At 31.4% G+C, this 24,288-nt stretch overlaps 3 protein-coding genes across 10 annotated transcripts in view; 1 reads left to right on the forward strand and 2 right to left on the reverse strand.

Moving 5' to 3' along the window:
• Positions 1–24,288, reverse strand: part of LOC105195423 (39S ribosomal protein L32, mitochondrial) — a 42,571-nt gene that overhangs the window by 4,979 nt on the left and 13,304 nt on the right. The window lies entirely within an intron of this gene.
• The window catches only part of LOC105195417 (all trans-polyprenyl-diphosphate synthase PDSS1), a 55,197-nt gene continuing 32,848 nt past the window's right edge, over positions 1,940–24,288 (forward strand). The window contains exon 1 of the mRNA XM_011160798.3: positions 1,940–2,251. Coding sequence (XP_011159100.1) covers positions 2,090–2,251 — 162 coding nt within the window. The 5' untranslated portion in view covers positions 1,940–2,089. The remainder of the gene's footprint in view (positions 2,252–24,288) is intronic.
• On the reverse strand, positions 15,330–22,659 carry LOC113004452. 8 transcript variants are annotated; one of them, XM_039456325.1, is made up of 12 exons: positions 22,007–22,659; positions 21,320–21,447; positions 21,069–21,242; positions 20,843–20,988; positions 20,679–20,745; positions 20,425–20,590; positions 20,096–20,301; positions 19,873–20,011; positions 18,826–18,956; positions 18,323–18,413; positions 17,077–17,175; positions 15,333–16,982 (listed from the first exon to the last, which is right to left on the reverse strand). In XM_039456325.1, the coding sequence occupies exons 1-11, from the start codon at positions 22,071–22,073 to the stop codon at positions 17,081–17,083; spliced, it is 1,410 nt and encodes a 469-aa protein (XP_039312259.1). In that variant the 5' UTR covers positions 22,074–22,659; the 3' UTR covers positions 15,333–16,982; positions 17,077–17,080. The 8 variants fall into 8 exon arrangements, 6 of the variants coding, with proteins under 6 accessions (XP_025993565.2, XP_039312259.1, XP_039312258.1 ...); XM_039456324.1 differs by having other exon boundaries at positions 15,334–16,995; XM_039456328.1 differs by having other exon boundaries at positions 15,334–16,995; positions 17,077–17,142; positions 22,007–22,658.

Raw genomic sequence — 24,288 nt, forward strand, 5'->3', positions numbered from 1 at the left:
ATTGAGATTTTATTTTACACTGTATAAATAAACTTGTTTTTACCTTCCTATTCTTGTCTTACGTAAATTTTACTTTTCATAGAGAGAATGTGTTTTACTATCGCAAAATTGAATCTAAATCATAACTGTTATTATTTTATCTTTATTATAATAAATATTTCTGGTGATTAAACATTTAGACTTAGTTTATAACGATAAAATAAAGAAATATAAGTTGTTCTAATGCTTGTAATATTTTTAACATTACATAAGTTGAGTCTTAGAGGTAGTAGTGCTTTCACTGATACATCTACTGATTTAATGAATTGTAACTTATCAAATTACTAATCGAGGTAAGTTTACATTTTAATTTTGGTTTAGTATAATGAAATAAAACTTAGTAAGTTGTTTACAATGTAAGATTATCGCTGGTTGGAATACATATTAGTGTAAAATAAAATCTTAATATTCTGAAAACTGCTTACAATACAAAATAAATATACGCATTTCGGCCTAAGTAACTTAATTTTGTAATGATATACATACTTTATAAGTTTATGTATATACAAGGTGTTTGATAATGATTGTATCCACGTTTTACCATAAGAGATGATTTACTTCTTTACTCGATCCATATAAATTACATGGAGTGCAATCGGTAAATAGTTAAGGCGCGCTCTTATGGTAAAATGTGGATACAACCATTATCGAACACCCTGTATACATATACATGTACAGTGCGGTGCAATGATTCGAAGAGCCTACTTTATAATGTATGACAGAAAGCGCTATAGAAAAATAGTAAGAGAAAGTGCAACAGAAAATCTGTTATGTGATTGATTACCTACTTAGCTCGTGCATGTGCAGTTCAATTTCGCATACGCTGAAGTCGGAAGAGTTGCGTTACTGTATGTATACTGTGAAGGAATGTTAATCGATTATCGATATAAATCTCTCGACTGCCGATACAAATATTAAAATAATCTAAACAATTGTGTATAAACGCAGAAATTTACAATTTATAATTACGCATATTCACAAATAAGCGTACGTATGTATTTACGACACAATAATGTATATTATGTGCAAAATGTTCTTTTTTCATAATCCATGAACGATCAAACTCGGATGATAACAGTAAAAGTACAGTTTTAAATAAAAATTGAATACTATCGAATTAATACATGTACACATATCTACTAATAATAATATAAGAATAACAATAAATTGCTATATATTATTACATCGAAATTGTATGTAAATCCAAGTTAAATTCTAAAAACTCAACGTTATTTTTTCGCATAATCCATATTTCAGACCATTTTTGTTTTGTACTAATAGAATTTTTGTGCGAAGCAAATATTGACAGCTGTAAACTCTATTTTGGACTAAAAGTACGTAAAAAAGATCTAAATTTCTTAAATCTTTTTTCGTTCTCGGCACAAAAGTTGACCAGCTTGAGTTACATTGGTGCGGACACTTTAATTATGCGAAAAGATTTGTAAAGCTGTAGATACAATTCAGAAAAATATCGTGCTGAAAAAGAATCACGTTTGATCAATAAAATAGGATAATTTAGCATTCCCTTTGAGCATTCCCTTCTGCAATGGGTTTGAATTTAAACCGAGGCGGATCAATGACGTCACATGTTCTACTTTAGATTCTAATTGGGCAGTTGCAGGATGTAAAGTGTTTTATCATAATAAATACGAGCTGTTGGCAATACTTTCTGACGGTAAGAATTGAAGTTGGTTGAAGTGGGAAATTCCGAAGCGCGGTTACGACGAGTGCATCATTGGGCGAGACGTATCCTACGCGCGCATGCGGTTTGCAATGACTCACAACAAATGGCACGTAGAGGCTATCATCTGAACTCTTAAAGTCGCAGAGTCGCTGCTCTCATTCGCGGCTAGAGACCTCCGTGCTCCACGCTGCTCCACGCGCGACGCGCGGAGAAGACTGGGGGCTGTGGCGGCCGCGAGAGTGGCGGGTCGGGGAGGGGGGTGTGATTTTTCGAAGTGCTGGTGGGATCGAGTGGCTGAGAGTGAGCCGCGCGCGCGAGGTACGGGCCACTCGGGCAGTGGTGAGTCCCCTCACTATAGTTCCCGCGATGGCATGTATAGGATCGAGTAGGCTTTGTGCTCATGTGGAGAGACTGTGCCAGTTCGGACATTTCGCCCAATTACGGAGGAAAGTTTCGACTACGACATGTGTGAAATCGCGACCACCGATCATCTCCCGGACGGACGGCGCGCAGCTCCTGCACTGCCAGGTACGCTTATTTAAATTGTCCCACGCTCCCGACGTCACGCGGGTCGCGTCGTCTCGACGGCCGACGACCCGTCGCACGCGACGTGACCGAGAAAACGCGCTGTCCCATTCAATTTTCCGCGATTTTCGTCGCGATTACCACCGACCCTAACCTACGTCCGCCGGCTGACACGTACCTAACCCGCGCTGCGGCGCGCGCTCTCCGACTCTCGACGTGACAGCTGATCGAGACGGTGCGTGGCGGAGTCGGCTGACTCGTCCCGAATTCTTTCGGTGTACCCGTGTACACCCCTCGTCCTAGATTCGGCCAGACGCGTTCGAATGACCGTTCTGTGATAACAAGGTGATAAATTACATAACATGTGGGTCAGGTGTTGATAGGTGTCACGAGGAGCTCGCGCGGCTCTTCCGCGAGGGCGATTCTGACAATGAGATTCGCCACCGCGAAACGAATCACGCTCTGGGGCCTCACAGACCCGCGGGCGGCGCAGACACACGTGTCATCGTCACGAGGACCAGCGAGCAATACGCGGGCTTCTGCTCCGGCATACGCCTGTCAGCTGGTCCCAGCAGACGCCGTATGGATCGTCTGCTAGATGGCCGTACCGCAGTGTCAGACGAGCGACTATCTCGCGTCAAAAGCGCGGAAATCGCGCGTCAAACTGCGCGGAGTTTCGCAAAAATTCGCGGATTTTTCCTTTCGAGCGTCCTCGCGATGAGGACTCCAAACGAAGGCTAGAACGAAATTCCTGCGCACCTTTAGAAACTGCACTGACCACGGAAGCGCGTCGTCGGTCGTGCGCATGCGCGCGTTAAAATTTAAACGCGCTCTAGCGCCTAGTTTAGAGACGATCTCTGCAAGCGCGCTCCTTGCAGCTGTGCACCTTTTCTTTTCCTTGCACGCCGCACTTTCTGCGCGTAAAGTGACGGATACACACTTGAACGTGTTGGAGAGAAAGAGAAGAGAGATGAGATTGAGGAGAGAGTTCAGTTACAAAGAACAAATTCTATGTATTATATTCAAGATTGAGTAGCAACTATTATAATTAATAACTTAATAATTTTTAATTTAGTTAATTTTAAATGGTTTAATTTTTAATTTTAACTAGTTATTTTAACGTACAAATTTTAATTCTTTAACTTTTCTTAAGTTAAAAATTTATCTGCGTAAAAGAAAAATTTATTTAACAAATACGTTCCCACATAAAAGATAATACTTCATTGTTATTTTATATTAACTTAATTTAAATAAAATATTAAATTTGTTTGACGATCCATATTATAATTGTTTAGAGTAATCAAACTTTTTAAACACTTGCGAATTTCTAATTCAATATAAATAATGTTTAAAAATTAACTATTAATTTAAGTTAATTTCATCTTAATATAACTTGCAACTAGTTAGTTTTTTGTTCATATAACTTTTAACGTCCATTTTATAAGCCATGACTTTAATTTTATTTTATTAAAAAAATATATATTAACTTACTCAACTTTGTATTTTACATTAAATTTGTTCTTTAAGAAGTTGTAGCTTCGAAAACAATTTTATAAAAGGAATCTGCACAAAAAGAATGATGCTGTTGAGATATTTAAAAGTTTAACTAGATGCAAAATACGAGAAAAGAATGCATAACTGATTCGGCGATCAAAGGAGAATTCCATTAAGTCATTGTGAGGTTTATGTAATGGTACGTTTTATATAGTAAAATAAAAGTCGATATATGGGTAAAATCGATTAAATAAACCGACTAAGAAATTAAAATAAAATAAAAAAAAAAGATAAAGAAAGAGAGTATGTCAATTTGCAGAAACAATGAGAGAAGTAAATGTAGTCCCCCAGACAATTTTGAAGTATTAAAATAAAGTTAGAATGAAAATTCAAATTCAAATCAATTTAATCGATGAATGAGTTATGCATTTTTTTTTTTTTTTTTTTTGAACGGAACTTTGACAACTTTCAAAGATTTAATGATCTCCTAGATCAAGCTAAATGGCTTCTCACATTAATATAGACTTTTTCCATAATTTTTTTATAATTTGATGTTTGCGACTTAAAAATTGTTATTCAACATGCGATTTAAAACTGTTTCTGTCTAATATCGTAACAGTTAATATTATTTGTCTATGTCAGTTGAAAAAGACTAATAAGTATAATCGAAACGTACGTATTTACGTAATAATTATCAGGAATAATAAATCCCTATTTATCCATATAATTATATGATATATTAATTTGCCCGTAACTGGCCGCTTCTCTTTCTTATTTTTGCATTGCACACAATGCGACGAGATGCAGATCTGAATATAATTTTTGTCAAATCGTAATTATGCGGGATGATGAACCTGATAAAATCAAAAATTTTTGCAACATTTTTGACACACACTGATTAGAAAAAAAAAAATAAATTTAAGAAGCCTGCAATTTTTAATTTTGATTTTCAGCTGACATTATAGTTCAAACTCAGAGAACAAGATAACATCATTTGTCACTTTAATGTCAAAACGACGTTTTTGACGACATTTTAACGTCAGACTGACGATAACGTTAGCTTGCTACATGGGTTTGCTCTATAATATCAACTAAAAGTTATTAAAAGAATTTAAAATTGCAGGCTTCTTAGATTTATTTCTTTTTTTTTTCTTCTAATCAACGACGAAAAAATTGTGATCGTTAATATTCGTTGCTAATAGAATTTTAGTCCTAAAATTAGCTGCAACGAAGCAAAAATCCAAACTTATTTTCCAGCTCAACAGGTAATCGAGTAAGTGGATTCCAATGAATTTTTGTATGAATTTTTATTAGTAAAATAAATGAAAAGTGATATAAATTAGCACTTATTAAAAATCCATCAGTAAAACGTAATAAAACAAAAATACGTCTTGACAGTTAACAAGCATTTTAAAGCAAGGTTATGAAGCGTGAATGAAAGGAAAACAACAATGAAAATAAAGTCGAAGGCTAAAATGTATAAGTAATGTAAGATTGTTATTTTTAATATATGTTTTGAGATATGACACATACATCTTCAAGTGTTCTACACAATTGCATATATTAAAGGCCTAACGAAATCTTATTCAATTGTTTTTTCCCATTCAATTATTTTTTTGAACTATAAACATAAGGTTATTATTACTAACAGTAATAAAATAACTATAAAAATAGGGCTCTTAACTATTTTACATGGAATTATAGTCACAAGTGCCAAATTTTTTTCTCACAGTATGGAAGATTTGATAAGATTTCTGATTGAATAATCATTAAATTTATGAGAGAAAAATGATAAAGAATAAGAGTAAGCAACTGGAAATTTTCCAGAAATATAAATGGAAATACGGCTTGTGTAAATTAATTAAACATGCACGAAAAGAATGGTTTTATCCAAATGCATAAAAACTTAGAACTCTTGATGAGTAACGCCACAAAAAAATTTTCTATTCTAGCAACCAGTTTAAGCGTTTTACATAATTATTTTGATCATCACAGAATAAATTTTCACGTCTGCATCTAGCTATATTTTTAGATATTTCAGCAAAACCGTGTTTTTTTTTCTTTTTATTGCAGCTAATATCCACGCGAGAATATTTTTTATTTCGGTGTCCTTCGAAACGTGTTTGAAGGCGGAAACTTTCAATTCTCGAATCCCCTTTTGTGAGCCGGAAGTGTTTGCACAAGTCTTTTCGGGTCTTACACTATTATGACCGTGTACATACGCATTAAGAAGTCTATTTAAAATTGATTTAAAATATGAATAAATTTATCCACGTGCGTGATTTGAAATATTCTATACACTTTTATATGCAAATGAATAATTCCGGATTAAAAAAAAAATACAGTTTTTTTGGAAATTTTTTGTTGCATATATGGGATAATTTACATTCTTTGTTTAAAACAGGGATGAAAATTATTACAGATCAATATTGACCGATTTTTAAATTGTAAAATTGAAATTGCACATTTCTTCTGTGCTAATTAAGTTTCAATGCAGCAAATAAAATAAAATGTAATTTTCAAGAAGTGTAATCTATAGCTAACAACGAAATTAGAATTAAAAAATTATATGCTTAGTATTACGTTACTTCTCAGAATTGCTGAATTGGAATTTCGTATGCCGTTATTTTAAATGATTGCTAATTTCATACATTCCGACTGTCGAATTTAATTTACATATTAATGATCGTGGAAATAATTTACATGATAATCCTCGATTTGCTACATCTTAGACGATTATGTCCCATATGTGGGCGGTAAAGATAAAAGGTCCTCCTTCGAAAATCAAATAAAAAAAAAAAAAAATCTACCCTTTCGGCACCTCGATCTCGTTCAGTTGCGAATCGCTCGGGTATGTACTCTCGAGAAATCACAGTTGCGATTTTCGAGCCGCGTGGCGTACGTGCGAAATCGCGACTTTCTCGGATCGAAAGCGCCGTGAAAGAAGCGGGGCTTCGAAATTTCGCCGTCGATGATCGCGGGCGATCGTCGATCCCAGGGCGGCCTGATCCCGTTATGCAAGACTTAGGTAAATCGAGTCACACACCGTTGACGACCGACGAGTCGGGGCAGCAGCTGTGGCGAGACGCGGTGACCGACGTTTCGTCGTGCTTCTTTTTTCGCGAGGATTTATCGATACGACGACGACGACGACGACGACGACGACGAGGACGACGACGATGGTCAGTATTATTAAATCGGCGAACGCGGTCGTCGTCGCGCGCGCCGCACCGCCACAAATTTCGAGCCGTACTAAGCCGCGTGTAAGTAGGCTAACAGGCTTCGCGAGAGATACTTCTCTGAGCACGCCGGCATTCGCGCTCTTGACTTTCTCGGCTTGACCAGCTATAGTATGCGTCTCCACACCTGTTTTTACCGCGGGGCACACCATGACTTTTACTCCTCTTGTGGAAGCGACACTTTCCGATCGAGAGTGAAAACCGCAGAAATCGAAACCTCATACATATATGCGTATCTTTTGAAAATGAATGTGACATATACGTGCGAGCGGTCGCGTTCTATTTCTTTCTAAATTACTTAGGTAGACTAGTTTCTCCACGTTTAAAAAGATTTTCTTATGAAATAAGAAATATGTTACATATTTCCAGTACATATAAATATAAATATAAATATATGTATATGTATATAAATAATCGCTCAGCAACATTGAGTTGTGTATGAAATCTGTGTGATTTATTTGTAATACTTGATATATTTGATATTTTATTTTCATTATGTCTCTGCTATAATTTTTCCTATCATTACAACGTCTCTTTTTCTTATTATATTTTTCTATTATAATTTATATATTTATTATATATTTTCTTATATATTTCTTATATATTTTCCTAAAATATTAACATAATTTCAATATTTACATAAAAATACATATCTTTTACATACAAATGTAAATCGTATTATTAGATTGTTGTTAAACAAATTATTTTAATATATGTTGAAGACGACATTAAAAAAAAACGAACATCAAGTCAATGATATTAATTTTAATTCTAACGTGAAATCAAAAATTAATATCAATTCATAATTTCATTTTTACATATAAACAAGAATATAAAAATCTTCTTGGAAGAATTTATAATCTTAAACAGACATAATTTTGTAAAAGTTTCTCTGTACACATTATTTACAAGCAAATAATGTTCTAATATCTTTTTTATGCCATTTCTGTTTACTAACATGAAATCAATGAGCTTATTTGAACACATTAATCTCAATTTGTATCGATTGAGATGCAAATTGTAACATTGAAGTTTATCTTGCATAATTTCTTGCATTTAATGCAGTCTCATAAGTAGGTCGATTTATTACTTTGTTATTCACGTTGCTGTTGCTTAGAACTGAAATGATTGATGCGGTATGAGCGAAATCGCGTTGAACAGTTCTAGCAATACACCGATTAATTTTTCTGCGTTTAGTCGCGCTTAACCGCAGAGGCGAAAGGTGCAGGAAGTAAATCAGAAGAGATTTTTTTCAAGACCGTGATATCTCGGGATCATATCTCGAACTCACGATACTTTGTTGCAACACTGGAGAATAATTTAATATGTCCTTCCTACAATAAAAAAAAAAAGTGCAGTAAGTGCACTCGTTTTCCTTGCGAAACGCGTAATTTTACGCGTTCACGGTTCTACAATTAACGTTCTGCTGATTCACACGATGGCAATCAATTTGTTCTATTTAGTAAAGCGCGAGTGTTAAATATTTTTATACATATTTTCGCACTCGTGTGGAGAATTTTCCGCGATCTGTTACAACTTAAACAAATAACTTCGAGATAATTCATACTCTTTATACACATATTATACATATATTTCTTTTCATTTTGTGCTTTGTTCTCGTATCTTTTAATTATTGGTTAACAATTAACTTTTATTCGTCTTATTTTAATCCGGGAAAAAAATATGTTTGATAATAACAATCAGACTTTGGTGAAATAATTTCAATTAAATGTTCGATTAATGTAACCAAATGTTTAATATTTAGTAATTATATAATAATTAATCGATTACCAAACAGTTATTAAATAGTACAAATTATGTGATTATATTAATTGAATATTTAATTCAAATTACCGCACTGAAGCTTAGTTATTATCATAAGCTTGATTATCATTATCAAATTCTTTTTCTAGTATACTTTTTTATTGTGTAGATTGATCCAGAAATCCAGCAATGTTCATGTTGTCGCTATATTGACATCATTTTTATTTTTGGGATCCATTAAATAATTCTGTGCGTATTCACAGTGACAACTATCAAGATTAAAATAAAATTCGAACTTGAATCGTAAGTGCCACGGACAGAAATAGAAAAAGCCGGGGATGTACCTAGCATATACAGGAAAAAATTATACATTTCGTGCGCGTAATCGGTTTTGGCGTTCGCAAACCAAAAAAAAATCTTTCTTGGTCTCGTGCGATATAAATATGCAAATCGAAGTGGCTGCGTGATCTTAAAGACGAAGCAGCTTGCACTCACGTGCGCAGAATGCTCATAAATGCACCGGAGGATTAATGCGCAAGCAATGTTAAGCAACAAAGGCTAAATGTCATGCAGCAAGCATGTTCTCAACTATTATCGCAGTGAATGCAATGCCGGATATAATGGCTTGGAAAAATCTGGGTGTCCGTATCAGCATCCTTGGCAGACCATGTAATTATGAAGGTCTTATGAAATGTTCATGCGGAGAAGATTGGACGGACGAGAATAGTAAGCAGGATGTATTGTTGGCGCGCATCAATGACTCTCTCGCGATAATTATTTCAGAAGAAAATTTTTGTGATCGATAATCTCTCCCGGGCGATTTTGTTCTCGCTCGGGCTAAATTGGCGATCGGCACTCCCGTAAGGACAGGCCCGGTTTTTCTATGCTAATTCGTTACAGGCGCTTCGCAGTAAATCGTTGCGTTAACAAGAATAATTGCATTGTCAACATATGCATGCATTCCTGCACGTGTGCATTTGCACACGTGCACTTTAAACCAAAACGAAATAGCAAAAGTGCCTATGTCGCGCGTTAATAGCGCAATGCATTTTCAACAGAGCCGTGCGTGAGAGTAATCTTTATAGAAATAAATTTTTTTTTCTTTTTTTTTTTTTTTGAAAATAATTCCAATTCGACGATTCGACGATTAGTCTAGTTCCCGCTGACGCGAAAGTTCAAGTCAAAGAGCGAGCTAATCCGAAAGTGACATTTCAATTCGTTTGCTTATCGTTTTCTTATCTTGTGAAATTTCCTAATGATTCATAGATACTTACAAGCAGTGTTTTTCTCTGGGTCCGTTTGCAATTTGGCCCATTTAGTGTTTTTTTTTTTTTTTTTATTTAATAAAACCAGGACCAATAAGAAACGCTGCTTGTTAGAAGAAAATGTAAGCGTTAAGGATCTGCTTTTAAAAGAGATTTAAATAAAGTCGTAAAAAGGATCTATTTCAATTTTATCGTTGCCTGTTTTTTTTTTTTTTTACTCGATCGCCTTCTTCACTGTATCATTACATCGTGTGCTCACTTAACGTAATGTGTGCAATTGCGCAATTGAACTTGTACTATTTGAATATTAAGAGAGGAAGTATAAATTTTTAACTATAGACACATTAATTTTTAATTCGACGGGTGAAAAGGTTTCTATGCAAAGCAATTCATCGCGACTTATATTTCTTCAAGAAACTACTGAAATACGTGATTATGCCAATCCATCACATCAATAATAATTGATAATTATTTCGACGAATCAATCAACATAATGCCAATATCAATTCAAGAAAAAGCAAGATAGTCATTTGCTAATTTTTAAGTTATTTTTATGGAAATTTAACGAATGATTGAATATTCATAGTATAAAAGTAAATTAGAGTGCGTTAATGAAACTAATATATGCTAATAATATTGATATATAATATTTTTGCTTTATGTATAAATAGTGCATAAAACAAGATTAGTAGAGCAGTTTATATAAAAATTTCATTAAAAAAAAATTATCTGCACCCATATTGAAATGAACAGTGTTAATTACAATCGCGTTGTTTTTCAAATTGTAATTAGTCTTCGGGATGCATTATTAAAATGATTTTTTTTTACACAACACACAAATCACATTTATCAGTGTCAAGCTATTTCTAATATAATTTTCTAAAAATATAAAAACTTTCAGCATTGTCGCTATTTGAAGACTCGTGCAAAAATTAATAAAGGCACAACATCTTTTATCAGGATTGTGCACAATTAATTGCAAATGTTAGCCAATCGCTTGCTTGAAAACGTTTAATATCCAACATATTTACTTATAATGTAATTTTTTAATGTTAGTAAAATTTAATCTGAACCAGGAACAAGTGCTTTAATAAAGGTGACAGAATTCAATTAGCATATGAAAGTGCTTTCAGTCACTCTTGCAATTGAATCGTGCATCCTTGGAAAATAATGTAGAATTAATAAAGGTATTATCGCGAAAAGGTGAGTTTCAAGGATGTCGTCATTTCTAGAATGTATAATTGTGGTATATTACTATACCACCTCTGAGGACGATCTTTCAGATATTACAAAAGGAAGAAATTATGTGTTTCCTGGACAGGCTAGCTATATTTATCGCGAATAAGTTATAAATCAGATAAATGAAGTTAGTTTAATGTAAGGTAAAAGTCCGAATGCGGTAAATTGCATCGCTAGTCACTGTCGCACACTATATATGAATTTTCAATTTATTTGGTAATAATAATAAATTAATGAATTTTTATTTAATGTAGCTTTACTATAGCATGTAGAAAAAAACAATAATAGATAATAAAAACATATATTTAAATGATGACACTGTAAACTATAGATTTTTAGCGCTGACAGTGAAGTTTAGAACACAGCCTGTATCTAAAGAAGTGTCCTTTTACGATTATATTATTCTTTTCTTAAATGGGTGAAAGATTTAATGTGGATAGAAATTCTGAATCGTTGATACGTGTATATCGCTTGACAGTTTTACAATGCGTTGAATTCCCGAATGATTTGTAGCGTAAGCAGCGTCCAAGCGAAGAGCATACACTTGACGTAATTTATACCTCCTCGTTTGAAGTTAGACGAACGTCATATTTTAATAATCATCATTCTTCCACCATGGATGGTTCTAATAATGGCATGCTTTCTTCGACAATTAGACTGTAAATATATCAATACGATAATAAAAAACATAACAGGTTATAAATAAACCTGTAATAAATAAACAGAATAACATTGATTTAACGAACATAAGACAGTAAAAAATTTTTTTTTTTTTTTGAGTTTTTAATTAACAGTCATAATGAGTAAATATGATACGCTCGACCCAGAAATAACTCCGAATGTGAAGGTAGAAATGGCGTGAGTATGACGCTTGTTTCATGCGCGCCCTGAAGTGCGTCAGGTGATGCGTCTCACGCATGTTGAACACTTTGAAGACGCGACGCAGCACGTAGCTGTCGACGTAATTTGCAAAGCTATAGGGATAAGACCGGCATTTAAATTGCTTAGATTGCATGATAAGATATAATGATGATGATGAAATCATTTTATGAAGGCTTCTTAGCATAAATGTAAAGAATTCTTCTAACATTATTATACAGAGGATTCTTAACATTGCGTAATTAGAAATGTATAAACGAGCGTGCTGTATGTAAAAAACATCTTGTGAAGTTACACGTACCAATAATGCAATGTTCTACAAATGAACGATGTGGTGTATTTGGTACAGCAAACAATTTCCGGGGACCAATATTAACATTTCCAGTTATTCCTGACGTGATTAAATTTTTTTCTCTCTTATCATAAATTTATATCGCCAACGAGGCATGCAAAACAAAAAAATCTATGTAAAAATAATTAAAAAATCTTTTTAATTATTAATGATTTAATCAATTGCTATGTATAATTATCAATCTTGATATTCTTCAAGAGTATTCCTAAAAGAAACAGACTTTAACCTTTGTGAAGAAGTATACCTCGCCAGATATAGTAATTTAATCCACTGTATAGTTCCGGATATTTTCTGCAGTTTACTTTCATATTGTGACCAACATCCGCTTTCTCGCTGTAAATTATCATATATCAGATGATCGTACATTTATTTACGAAAATTGGTAGCTATTGCAAAATCAAAATTACAGCAATTATTCTTAAACGGCAAATAAAGTTAAGTGTAATGAATAGAAATTTTCTTCTCATAACAAAATATGTTGGGCTATGTATAAAAACAACAAATAAATGAGTTTAGAAGACCAATAAGATAAAAAAAATTCAGATATATATCAACTTAAGAAAAATATAAATAATACATAGGTAATAATAACTTTATTGAAGTGCAATAATAATAGAAACCATGAATTTTAATCAATAGAATAAAAATAGAGAACAGCAAGATTTTTAATGCTGGAAAGTACGGGACGGGATGTTTTGACTTAATTAGTCATTTGCATTCAGTGAATCACTCAATAATTTATTTCGATTTACGTTATACCGAGTGAAAAAAACTTGATTATTTAAGTCAAAATATCTCGTTCCAGAGTTTTATAGAGTACATATTTTTATTCAATTGACACCTGTTTCGCTTTGTTGATTTTATACATTTATCTGTTACGACAAAAATGTTGCATTTGCAACTAAAGATTTTTAAAGATCTCGGGACAAATATATTTGCAATATCATCATCATCGCCATTTGTCAATGGCCTTCAAATTAATTGGTCACCGAAGGAGACGACAATTTGATTGTTGTCGCGCTTTCTCATTGCCATCGTTGTTACAAGAAAAGAATCGTTTGAGTACTCTTGTACAAATAAAATACACAAAGTCAAAGCGTCATATTTCACAACAGGAAGTTGGTCAATGCCTTAGTGTCTCCCAAAAACGAAGAAATATATGCTCTTCAAATACGCCCGATAAATGTGTAGACCTTTTTCTGCCGTAACTATATATTTAGATTGTATTCGTTTTTTTTTTTTTTTTTCAAATCAGCGAAGGAGTCAATTTTTTTATATATGCAATATATTTTGTTCTCTTGAATATTATTTCTTTTTTTTTAATGAAAAAATATATTGAAGTATATACCGAATGTCTATGAAATCTGTCCTCATCTATATTTTGGAAACGGTACAAAATTATGAAAAACCATAAAATACGTGTTCGATTACTTCAAGGAATTACTCTACACGAAAAAAAATGACTTAGAAGTAGTAACTAAATATCAGTAGCTAGTTCGACATTTTTTATCAGTGCTAAAAATTGACTATTAAAGATAAAATATATTTGCTGCAAAATACAGTTTCATTAGCTAAAATAAAATGTGTCTTTTAACACGTGTAGCTAAAAAAGTGGCAGTTATTCCTCAATATCTTAGTCCCGGTCTACAATTAATGTTGCAAGCCTTAAATCGTAAAAATTGACCATGGTTAATGATTATTCTCCTCATATTCAACTATGATTGGTCAATTTCTTATGGCTTAAGGCTTACTACACCTATTGTAGACCGGGACTTAGAAGCGTAAAACTACATGCAGAAAAAAAAAATCAGCCAACAAAGCTAAAATTTAGTTGTAGCAACTAAGATGTGTCTTTAAAATAGGGACAGCTAATATCGTTGCTGCCAGAGCTACATTTATTAGTTATTAAAATGTAGCAACTGCAGCAAGAAATATTTGCTGCTAGAATCAAATAATGTTTAGCTGAATCCATTATGCTATTTTTTTCTTCGCAGTAAAAGTTAATAATATTTGCAGAAAGGCTAAGAATTTTAGTTGAGGATACGTATGCTTTGATACCAGTGCTACGTGATTTTAGCTACTTCAGCCATCAAATTTGATAAGGAAGTAATTTCATATTAGCTACAAAAGTAGTTTTAAATTTTTGGAAAAAACCGGCATTTTTCAATTTTTCCGACAATTTTCTCGCAATTTTTTTTTCCCAAGAAAAGAAAAATTTATTGGAATTTACTTGCAAGACGAATTTTTTCAATAAATTTTTTTTTCCTTGGAATAGAAACCGAGAAAATTTGTGGAAAAATTGAAAAAAGCAGATACCGAAATTTTAAAATTATAATGACAAGCTGCATTTCAAAATGTATTAATAGTATTGAAAATACTAAATGCGGACATGCATATTATACATATGTATATTTGCAAAACTGTCAGTACACTGTGAAATTTGTTATCAAGAGTTTCATAATGTACCAATTAGTATTGAAAATACATAGTATTTGTCTGACGTAATCTATTTTAATATATTCTTTTCTGTCTGAATTGCAAAATTATATCCAATTACGTAAAACCAATTTGTAGATATAAACACAATTATATCTTGTTTGATTTTATTAACTTACGTAGGCATAAGACCCTTGCAACTTCAAAAAGTATTTTTTATAATTTTTTTCTGGAAAGGCTATATAAGCTACAAGATCGAGTTTTGTGTAAATAAAAGTACATATATTTGACTATCACAAATTTTTCTTTTTGTTTTTATCACAGAAAAAATATATTATAGATAATAAACAAATATTAAATTTTTGAAATAAAGAAACAAATATTAAATTTTTGAAATAAAGAATACATGATGAAGATTTTATACAAAAACTTTTCTATTTTTAATTTATTAGATTTACAAAAAATATTTTAATACAACATACTGTTCTCCATTTGCCATTTGGTATATGTAAAGTGGCTGATAATTAATAAGTTCAATAACTTTAATGCAAAACCATTTGTTATTTTTTTCATCATGTTCTATTTCATATCCTCTGATATGTGAATTCAATCCAATATTAAAGTTAAAAGTAAACATATAAACAAAGGTTTATTTTCATGAACTAAAATAATTTTTATATGGCGTCCAAAACGCCAATCACTAGAAATATCTACTCCTACAATGAGAGCAAATCCAAGTTTGTATCGAAAACTTTTCCATTCGACCCATTTCATACAAAAATTTTCAGAAGATACAAGAGAATCGGGAAGTGTTGATTTAAAAAATAAGTATTGAGAAAATTTAGAAAGATCTTGAATATTTCCAGGTCCAATAATAATATCGGATAAAATACTGGACTGTATTACAAATCTATAACATGAGGTCAACTGAAATTTGTAGGCAATAGACAGAAGAAGATTTTTTCTTGACATTGATGCAGTGCAATATGCTTTTAATCGTTTATGCATGGCTTCGAAACGCATGCAAGATGCATTTGAAAACGATCCCATATACCTAAAAATCCTGGCATAATGCAAGAGAAAATGATGTTTAGGTTTTAATTTTTCTGCTGTAATTTTAAGATATAATTCATTATGCTCTTTTATCAAAATTTGCAAAACATGTCTAATATCAGATGGAAGTCTTTTTGCTTGAATTTTTGCTAAAAATATCATGTAAGAAAAGATATAATTGCCAAAATTCATCCTTTTCATCGACTATGTCACCAAAAAAGATTCCAAACAAACGAACAAACAAAATCATTTCATTTGCTGTCATTTTTAATTTATTCTTGTTTAATGTTTCAGGAGTTATGCAAGATGGCTTATTTAGGCTATCATAGGGACCATAATCAAACATGTACATTCTGTTATTGAGTATTTCTAAAAAACAGAGGGTTTAACTAAGATAAATGTTTTATGATAGGAATCATTGAGTAATGTCCCACTCCTTCCAAACAGCCATGCATTCCATCAACAAAAAGTAAATCAACAATATCTATTGATGGTACAACATTAAAAATACATTTCTCTTTGATCCCGGTCATACTCACATTGTTTGTAGCCAAATCATTGTAATAATTTTCAGAATTCCTAAATAAAGTTGGATCTTCAATGCACTGAATCTCAGTCAAAAATTTTGATGCCTTACAAAATCGACAGACAAAATTAGATCTATTCCTTCAGTTTCTAAATATATAAGTTCGTTAATCAAAGGAGCAAACGTTTTTCTGTTACCATATTGTTTCCTGTCATCAGAATAAAACAGAAGAGCTAAAAAAATTTTATCAAGCTTGGATTGGCACTCTGGAGGCAAACAAGGTATTGTTACATATACTGCACCTATCTTTTTTAAATGCGGTCCGAGGGGATTATTTGGTTCCCAATCATCATAATACACCAGAAGTGGGAACACAATGTCCGACTTTTTAAAATATTTAGTGGTTATAAATTTCCATCTTTGACATTGTACAAAATTATAAATCATATCTGATTCCGCCTGAAGTTCTTGTATATATTGTATTGTACTATTAAAAGCATCTGGAAGTTCAAAGAATTTCTGTAAAACATATCTAAGTGGAATGTATTGTGAAATTACTTGTTTCATTTGTGGTTTTACACCTTGTTATGTACGTTTTTTCTCCACATGAGAATCAATGTAGTAACTCTCAGGGGGTATATATGCATCTGTAGATTGAAAATACATCATACGCTTGTACTCTGTAGATAAGTGATGGAATGGATTACTCAAAGATTCAAACATCTTTTCAATATTGTAAATATTTTCGGCTTGTGCGTGACAGGATAAAAGTGCATCTACAACAGTTTGCTTCAAAATTTTGAAAAAACTTCCACCAACAAAAATAGAAATATCTTCAATTATAGAATTAACCAGATTACGTGGGAGACCTGGTTTTGTGTTAATTTTAGATACAAGAATATTGGCATGTAATTCCAACAAAGTCTGAAAATCAAGAAGTGATGTATCAAACAATTCCGGATCATCTTGGACAATATCATTATTTGTATCAGAAGCTACATTTGGACTATGACAATATGTTGGCTTTACTTTTGTTATATTATTATTACAATTATCGAAACGATTAGGCACATTATGCTTGTTTCGCAAATGTTTCCTAAATGAGTTCCACACAGTAAATGAACGACCGCATGTCTCTATAACGCATCTAAAATATGTACAAGCTGGATGCTTTATAGAGAAATGAATTTGAAGAGCATCAATACTGCCCAAAAATTCATAATAGCAATGACATTTTATGAAAATCATTTTAAATAAATTTAGTGAATGATGTAATAGTACCATACAAATATACAAGAATTTTGTAGTATTATAAAATTAAAACTAAATTTAAACATTAATTAATATTGTAATTAAACAGTTATGTTAAAAAAAACTAAAAATTATAAGTTGTATTACCGCTGAAAAACTAAAGGTTAATTGAACAACATTACTTTATCATAAAGTAAAAATCTTTTGCTTTTCGTAAGAACGAGTGTGTTATAAACACTTAATTAAAGTATATACTTTACACGTTTTAGGCATTGAAACTAAACTTGACGTAAGCATTTGCGGTGTTATAATCTCACTGTTAATGATTAGATTTAAATTTTAAATATTCTTCTGTTAAAGCTAATACTGCAAGATTAGAAATATTTTTGTCATTGGAGATTCCATATAATCCTTCTTGTAAAAAATGCCATTCCCTGGCACATTCAACTGGATATTTACTATCTAAAGCATACATCGATTTAAAGGCTATATCAATCGCTTTCAATGGAGTTTCTACCTCGTAATACACTTCATTAATAACGACATAGGAGTGTGTGATATAATCTTTATTTTTACCAACAATTACGGCCTGTACTCCTAAAGTAAGTCCATATTTTGCATATTTTTGCCTTCTCAAATTTAATGTAGGCTGAATGTCATTTGTACTCTGAAAATATAGATATGTTTCAAAATTTTATAATATACAACTCAGTATTTGAATTTATTTTAAATAAATTTTTATATTCCCAAGTACGAGTAAGATTTCTATTACTTCAGAACATACTAATTCATAAGAGAATCGAAATTTGTTACTTAGGTAAAGTTCTCTCTTTACAAGTGATAGATTCTTTATTTAAAAGGAGTCAGGCTATTAGAAGTCAGATTATTATTTTGCGACAATGATAGTACTGTAAATTTTCAATTAATTTTTAGCAAAGTATGTATTATTTACAGAGTTTCAAATCAGTTGAGTTTATTAGTCTCTGCGCAAAATTTATTCCTACCCGACATTTTCAGTTCTTTATAAAATGATTCGGCCTTATGACAAAGAAATTTTATTTTATTAAATTTATGTATACCTTCACAAGAAGTAAAAATGCTTCACGTGATTCTTGGCGCGAAGGTCGCCACTGCTCCTTTTTTCTTTTTAACGTAGTTAGTACTGTGAACAATAAGTTTAAAGCGAGCAATGTCCTCACTTTTTTCCCGTCTGCAATAAGATTATAGGTTATAATAATAATTATAGGGTGTAGTGAAAATTTAATATTGTCAATTATATAGTTCAGAGAGAATTAACATAAAGATTATTAATGTATGTTACATCTATCCTCAATTTATTATTTTAAAATTAATGTAATATGCATTAAATTGTATGACATGAAAACTTATTGTATTTTGCAATACCGAATGTATAATGTAATATATTTTCCCAAACTGTATTCCAAATCAATTTTTCTTTCAAAGTTTTTATACGGGTAATCTTTTTTAAAAAAATAGAGTATGAAAAATATACTACCAAATTTTACGAAGAAATCGACATTAAGCAGCCTAAGTTCTAAGTTCTAAGTTTTATTAGTACCCGTCTCTTATTTCGTTTCGCGGAGACGATTTGACCATTACACAAAAACACAAGTGGAAATCAATGCTCAGAACAACAATAATCATTCCGACGGCCGACTGTGATGCAGTCGATAAGCACAAAAATATAGCGGAACAAAAAGCGTCTGAACACTTAAAGTATAACTCCAAAATGGAGTCTAACATTAAGCAGTCAACCCAATTCTAACCTAATGAGTATGCAACCATTCTCGAGTCACGTGATACTCGAAACAGGTAGCCAATCTTTATAAACTATTAAAATGCAATCTAAATGTAATATCAACCCTTAAACTGTAATGTTCGAAAAAAATCACACTATTGGTAAATAACAATCTGATAGATCTGTTTTATTTCCGCTAACTTAAAACTTATTACAGTTTAAGAGTTAAGAGAAAAGAATATACTAAGAATTATTATGCATAACTAATAATATACATTTGCTAGATTAAATATTAGTTCGATGTAAAAGAACAATTAATAGAAAACAGAAATGAAAAATAATAATTAAAAGAAAATGTCATATCTACCTGGAGTAAGAGAATTATTAATGTCTTCTATTTCTTTTTTATTTTTTATTTTTTTTTCGATAAAAGCAGCAAATAACGGCCAGTCGGTATATAGTTTCATTGTGGAATTAGGATACATTTTATTAAAATCCTGCTCCAACTATATACAACAATAGACAAGAGATATATTTATCATATTCAATGATTTTTTTAAAATGTTTAACATTGTCACTAATATATTTACTAGTAGATATCCATTTGCATGTTTTACAGCAGGGAACATGTCCATGTACTCATGAACAGCAATTGCATCTTTTTGTAAATACCACATTCTGGTATTGTTCGTTACTGTCCATAATTCCTGGACTTTACTCCATGGTTTACTATTGTTTTTTAACCACTGCATACCCGTAGTATCCATCTGAGGTATGTTCTCATCTAATTGCATTTCTAAAAAAATCAATCAAATGAATCTATAGTTATTAAGTATAATATTTAAAAAAGTCAGTACAATATGAAAAAGGCTAAGAAAAGATAAAAATATTCCATTTCTCAATTAATATTTACATTTACCTGAGGTTGAGGCACTAGAATCTTTTATAGCATGTACTGATTCTTTTGTTAACACTCCACATTTTCTTAATTTTCTGCGTGTACTGTAATATTTTTGTAATAGTAAACCTCGTCCTACAGAACTCTCTCGACGAGATTTACCAAAATAAGCTCCTTTCCAAATAGTCTGAAAAATAAAAGAAAATTATTTTTTGGTTTAATTTTGAAACTAAAATTGTATGCTGCGTGTACTTGGCAATTATTATGTTACTTACTTCTACCTCAGATGGAAAATGTTTGACAACTTCTTTAGCAAGGAATTCTACCCGTTCGTTTTGCATACTACAAAAAGATATATTAAGATATTTTTGAAATTATTCAAAATAGTTCTTATGTCTGACAAAAAGTATAACTTATATTTGAATATCAGCAAACTTACCGAGCATTAATGTTATTATTTAAATCATAATTTATTATTTCGCTCGCCAACGAATTACGCATATTATTATTTAAACATGCGTGAGTATTATGATATGCTAATATCATTTTTCCACATGTTGATGATTTCAAAATAGCAAATAAATCCTGTAAAAAAAATTAAAATATTTATAATAAAATTTTTTGAATTATTTTATTTACTGTTTTTATAATTATAATTTACTTACATAAGAATTATTCTTTTCACAAGAAGAGAGATTACTCTTGTCTTGCGTAGACGGAAGAGTGTTATCGAAAACTTCAATAACAGGATATGTAATGTCTTCACTAACCGGAAGCACAATATCCACAATTGGTACTGAACTGTCTTTACTAATTGATTTCGAACATGGTCTAGCAACCTATATAAAGAATTCATTGTTAATTTAGTGTTTTTATCGCATCATATTTAGCAAGATGTGTTTAATATTATACTAACTTTTTGCATATATTCTTTATATTTTTTTAAATGCTCCATAAAATCTAAACGTTCCCCAGCAATGGGAATTAATTTTTCCATAGTTAATTCCGTCATCTTTGTGAGATGATCCATTCGTATTCGATTTTCTAAAAAGATAAAAACTTTTATTTTTATATAATAAGTAGCATCCAAATTTTGAAAAGCTGGAACGAAAGCGCAAGATTGAGCTGTCGTTCAACTTTAATCATAAACTCAGTGAATGACGGTACACAAAGATCGCCAATAATTTTAAGACAAAGTTATTTTCTAAAAAGCATATTTTGTCTTATGGAAAGTTTACATGTTCAATTTATTTTGTGTACGGCCGATATCACTCGAATGTCGCTAACTGTAGAGAAGCAATCTTTCTTGTATTTCGTCTCTATATTATGAATATGATTATATGGTCGTTATACGATTATTCTTATAATATAAATTAAAATATAAGATAAAATTAGTTTAAAAGATTTCCGCAAAATCACAAAGTAAGCGTAACTAAAAAATAAACTTTAACCTCACATTTCATTTTATTGTAAAAATAATCGTATAAAGCCTATAAAACTGTAATCATGTTACAAAGATGAAGTATAAGAAAGATTGATTCACTGTCGTAAATTAGATTTTGACTTGATATCATAAATAATAAAGGGTTAGACATATACTTACCTTTAAATGTTTCTATTACGACGTCTGTAACGCCCCAAGTGTGTAAAAGTTGGGATACATTGTCCATATTTTTAAAGCTTGATAAACTCAACACAATTGAAACGTGAAATCATATATATAGAAAAACGTAGAGAAAACAACACGCGATACAAATGTACGTGGCACTCAGTGGCACTCACAATCAGTGGCACTGTGGCAGCGCGGCAGCATTCCAATAAACAATTGCACATCGAATGCGTATACAATTTCATGCGCCTAAGATATTGAGGAAAAGCTGCCACTTTTTTTTTAGCTACACGTGTTAAAACACACATTTTATTTTAGCTAATAAAACTGTGATTCACAGCAAATATATTTTATCTTTAATAGTCAATTTTTAGTACTGATAGAAAATATCGAACTAGCTACTGATATTTAGTTATCACTTCTGAGTCATTTTTTTCCGTGTATACGCATTCACTAAACATTATTTGATTCTGGCAGCCAATATTTCTTGCTGTAACTGCTAATTTTAATAACTAATAAATTTAGCTCCGGCAGGAACGATATTAGCTGTCCCTATTTTAAAGACACATCTTAGTTGCTACAACTAAATTTTAGCTTTGTTGGCTAATTTTTTTTCTGCGTGTACGCATTCGCTAAACATTATTTGATTCTGGCAGCGAATATTTCTTGCTGTAACTGCTAATTTTAATAACTAATAAATTTAGCTCCGGCAGCAACGATATTAGCTGTCCCTATTTTAAAGACACATCTTAGCTTTGTTGGCTAATCTTTTCTCTGCATGTACCTCCCCCAATTCTCTTAAAAGAGTAACGCCTCGAAATGCTCAAACACGTATTTCGCAATTTTTTCATAATTTTAAACCACTTCCGAAATATAAGCAGAAGATGGGGATACACTTTAGAAATCCTGTATTAAGAAGAAAACAAAAAATACTAAACCGGATTTAAAAATAACTCCTTTAAATTAGGATTGAAAATCTGCTGAAGAATACTGAGACTGGTTTGATGAGAATTCAAGGCATGTTGTTGAAAATTGAACCCGCGAATGTATACTTTCGCTAAAAAAAGAAAAAGAACAAAAACCGGAATCACGACATTTTATCCTTGACTCAAATGTGTGGGGTTCCGCATTTTTTTTTAATGTCAATCACAAACGGACGTCGTCAAACGGACGTCGTGCAAGCCGCGTGCTAAACTGTCCCGAGGACAGTTTAAAAGACATCATAACGCACATAACGATCATTGGCGTTGCCTCATTTTGTAGTCCAATCGTGCAGCGATTCCAAGGCTCGCGGCATCACGCAAAGGTGACAAAAATCCTTGAGAAGAAAAGAGTATGATGGGTCGTCGACTCTATCATACTGTACTTTTTTTTTTACTAATCTTCCTATTGATTTTAACAAGAATAAGAAATCTTGAACGGACGTTTCTCGTTAAGAATTTTTAGGACTGAGATTTTAATATTAAAAAAATTTTTAATTAACGAATTATAAAATGAAAGATTGAGAAATATAAGTTAGGATTCTCAAATATTTATTATATATCGAAATCGTTTCAGAAAGAAAATCTTTCAAATGAAAGTTTTGTAGATATAAGTATAAAATAATGCAGGCAATAATTTTTTCGAGTATCTTTATAAGATATCAATGTCATCGATAACATGAGTTGACAAATTCATTTTTTATCAAATAATTAGTCAGAAAGATTTTACAAAAAAATTTCAGTAATAAAAAAACAATATCACAATGTTTTTATTTTGCTTAATTTTTTCTGCTTATTAAAAGTATTGAAATAAGATTAAAATTAAAATGAATAATTTTCAAGAATTTTTTTTCTAAATACATTTTTGATATTAAATACAAATTATTTTACATATAAAATATATTTAATTAAAGTAATGTTTGAAAATATATTAAGTAATATTTTTATACGTCTTATTTTCCCTTTAAATTTTTATCTGAATCTTTTATTTATATTTAATGTTTCATATGTATCTTGTATTAATAGTTTGTCTTAATAGTTTCAACATTTATTCTTCATCTTTCCAGTACAATTCAAACGTCATATTCTTTTCTTTAAAAAATATTATTTTAAAACATACATAAATTTATAGATTTATTATACATATATAATATGTAATCCTCCTATATAAAAAAAGGCATGTAAAGAATATATCGAAGTTATTATTGTAGTCGCTTTTCCGCGATGCCGATTAGTTCTCTCGCTGCGTTAATAACTTCGTAAACGGCTGTTATCGCGGATTTTAACTATGTGTAT

The sequence above is a fragment of the Solenopsis invicta genome, chromosome 12, assembly GCF_016802725.1.
Source record: "Solenopsis invicta isolate M01_SB chromosome 12, UNIL_Sinv_3.0, whole genome shotgun sequence".
In the NCBI taxonomy this organism is placed as follows: Eukaryota; Metazoa; Arthropoda; class Insecta; order Hymenoptera; family Formicidae; genus Solenopsis; species Solenopsis invicta.

What these genes read in the sequence shown, in the direction of transcription:
- LOC113004452 (XM_026137780.2), bottom strand. Translation starts at nt 22,073, where the DNA reads ATGGACAATGTATCCCAACTTTTACACACTTGGGGCGTTACAGACGTC. An exon ending in ATAAAGAATATATGCAAAAA is followed by an intron (nt 21,243 to 21,319) that starts GTTAGTATAATA and finishes TTCTTTATATAG; the next exon opens with GTTGCTAGACCATGTTCGAA. An exon ending in ATGCAAATGGATATCTACTA is followed by an intron (nt 20,012 to 20,095) that starts GTAAATATATTA and finishes TGTTGTATATAG; the next exon opens with TTGGAGCAGGATTTTAATAA.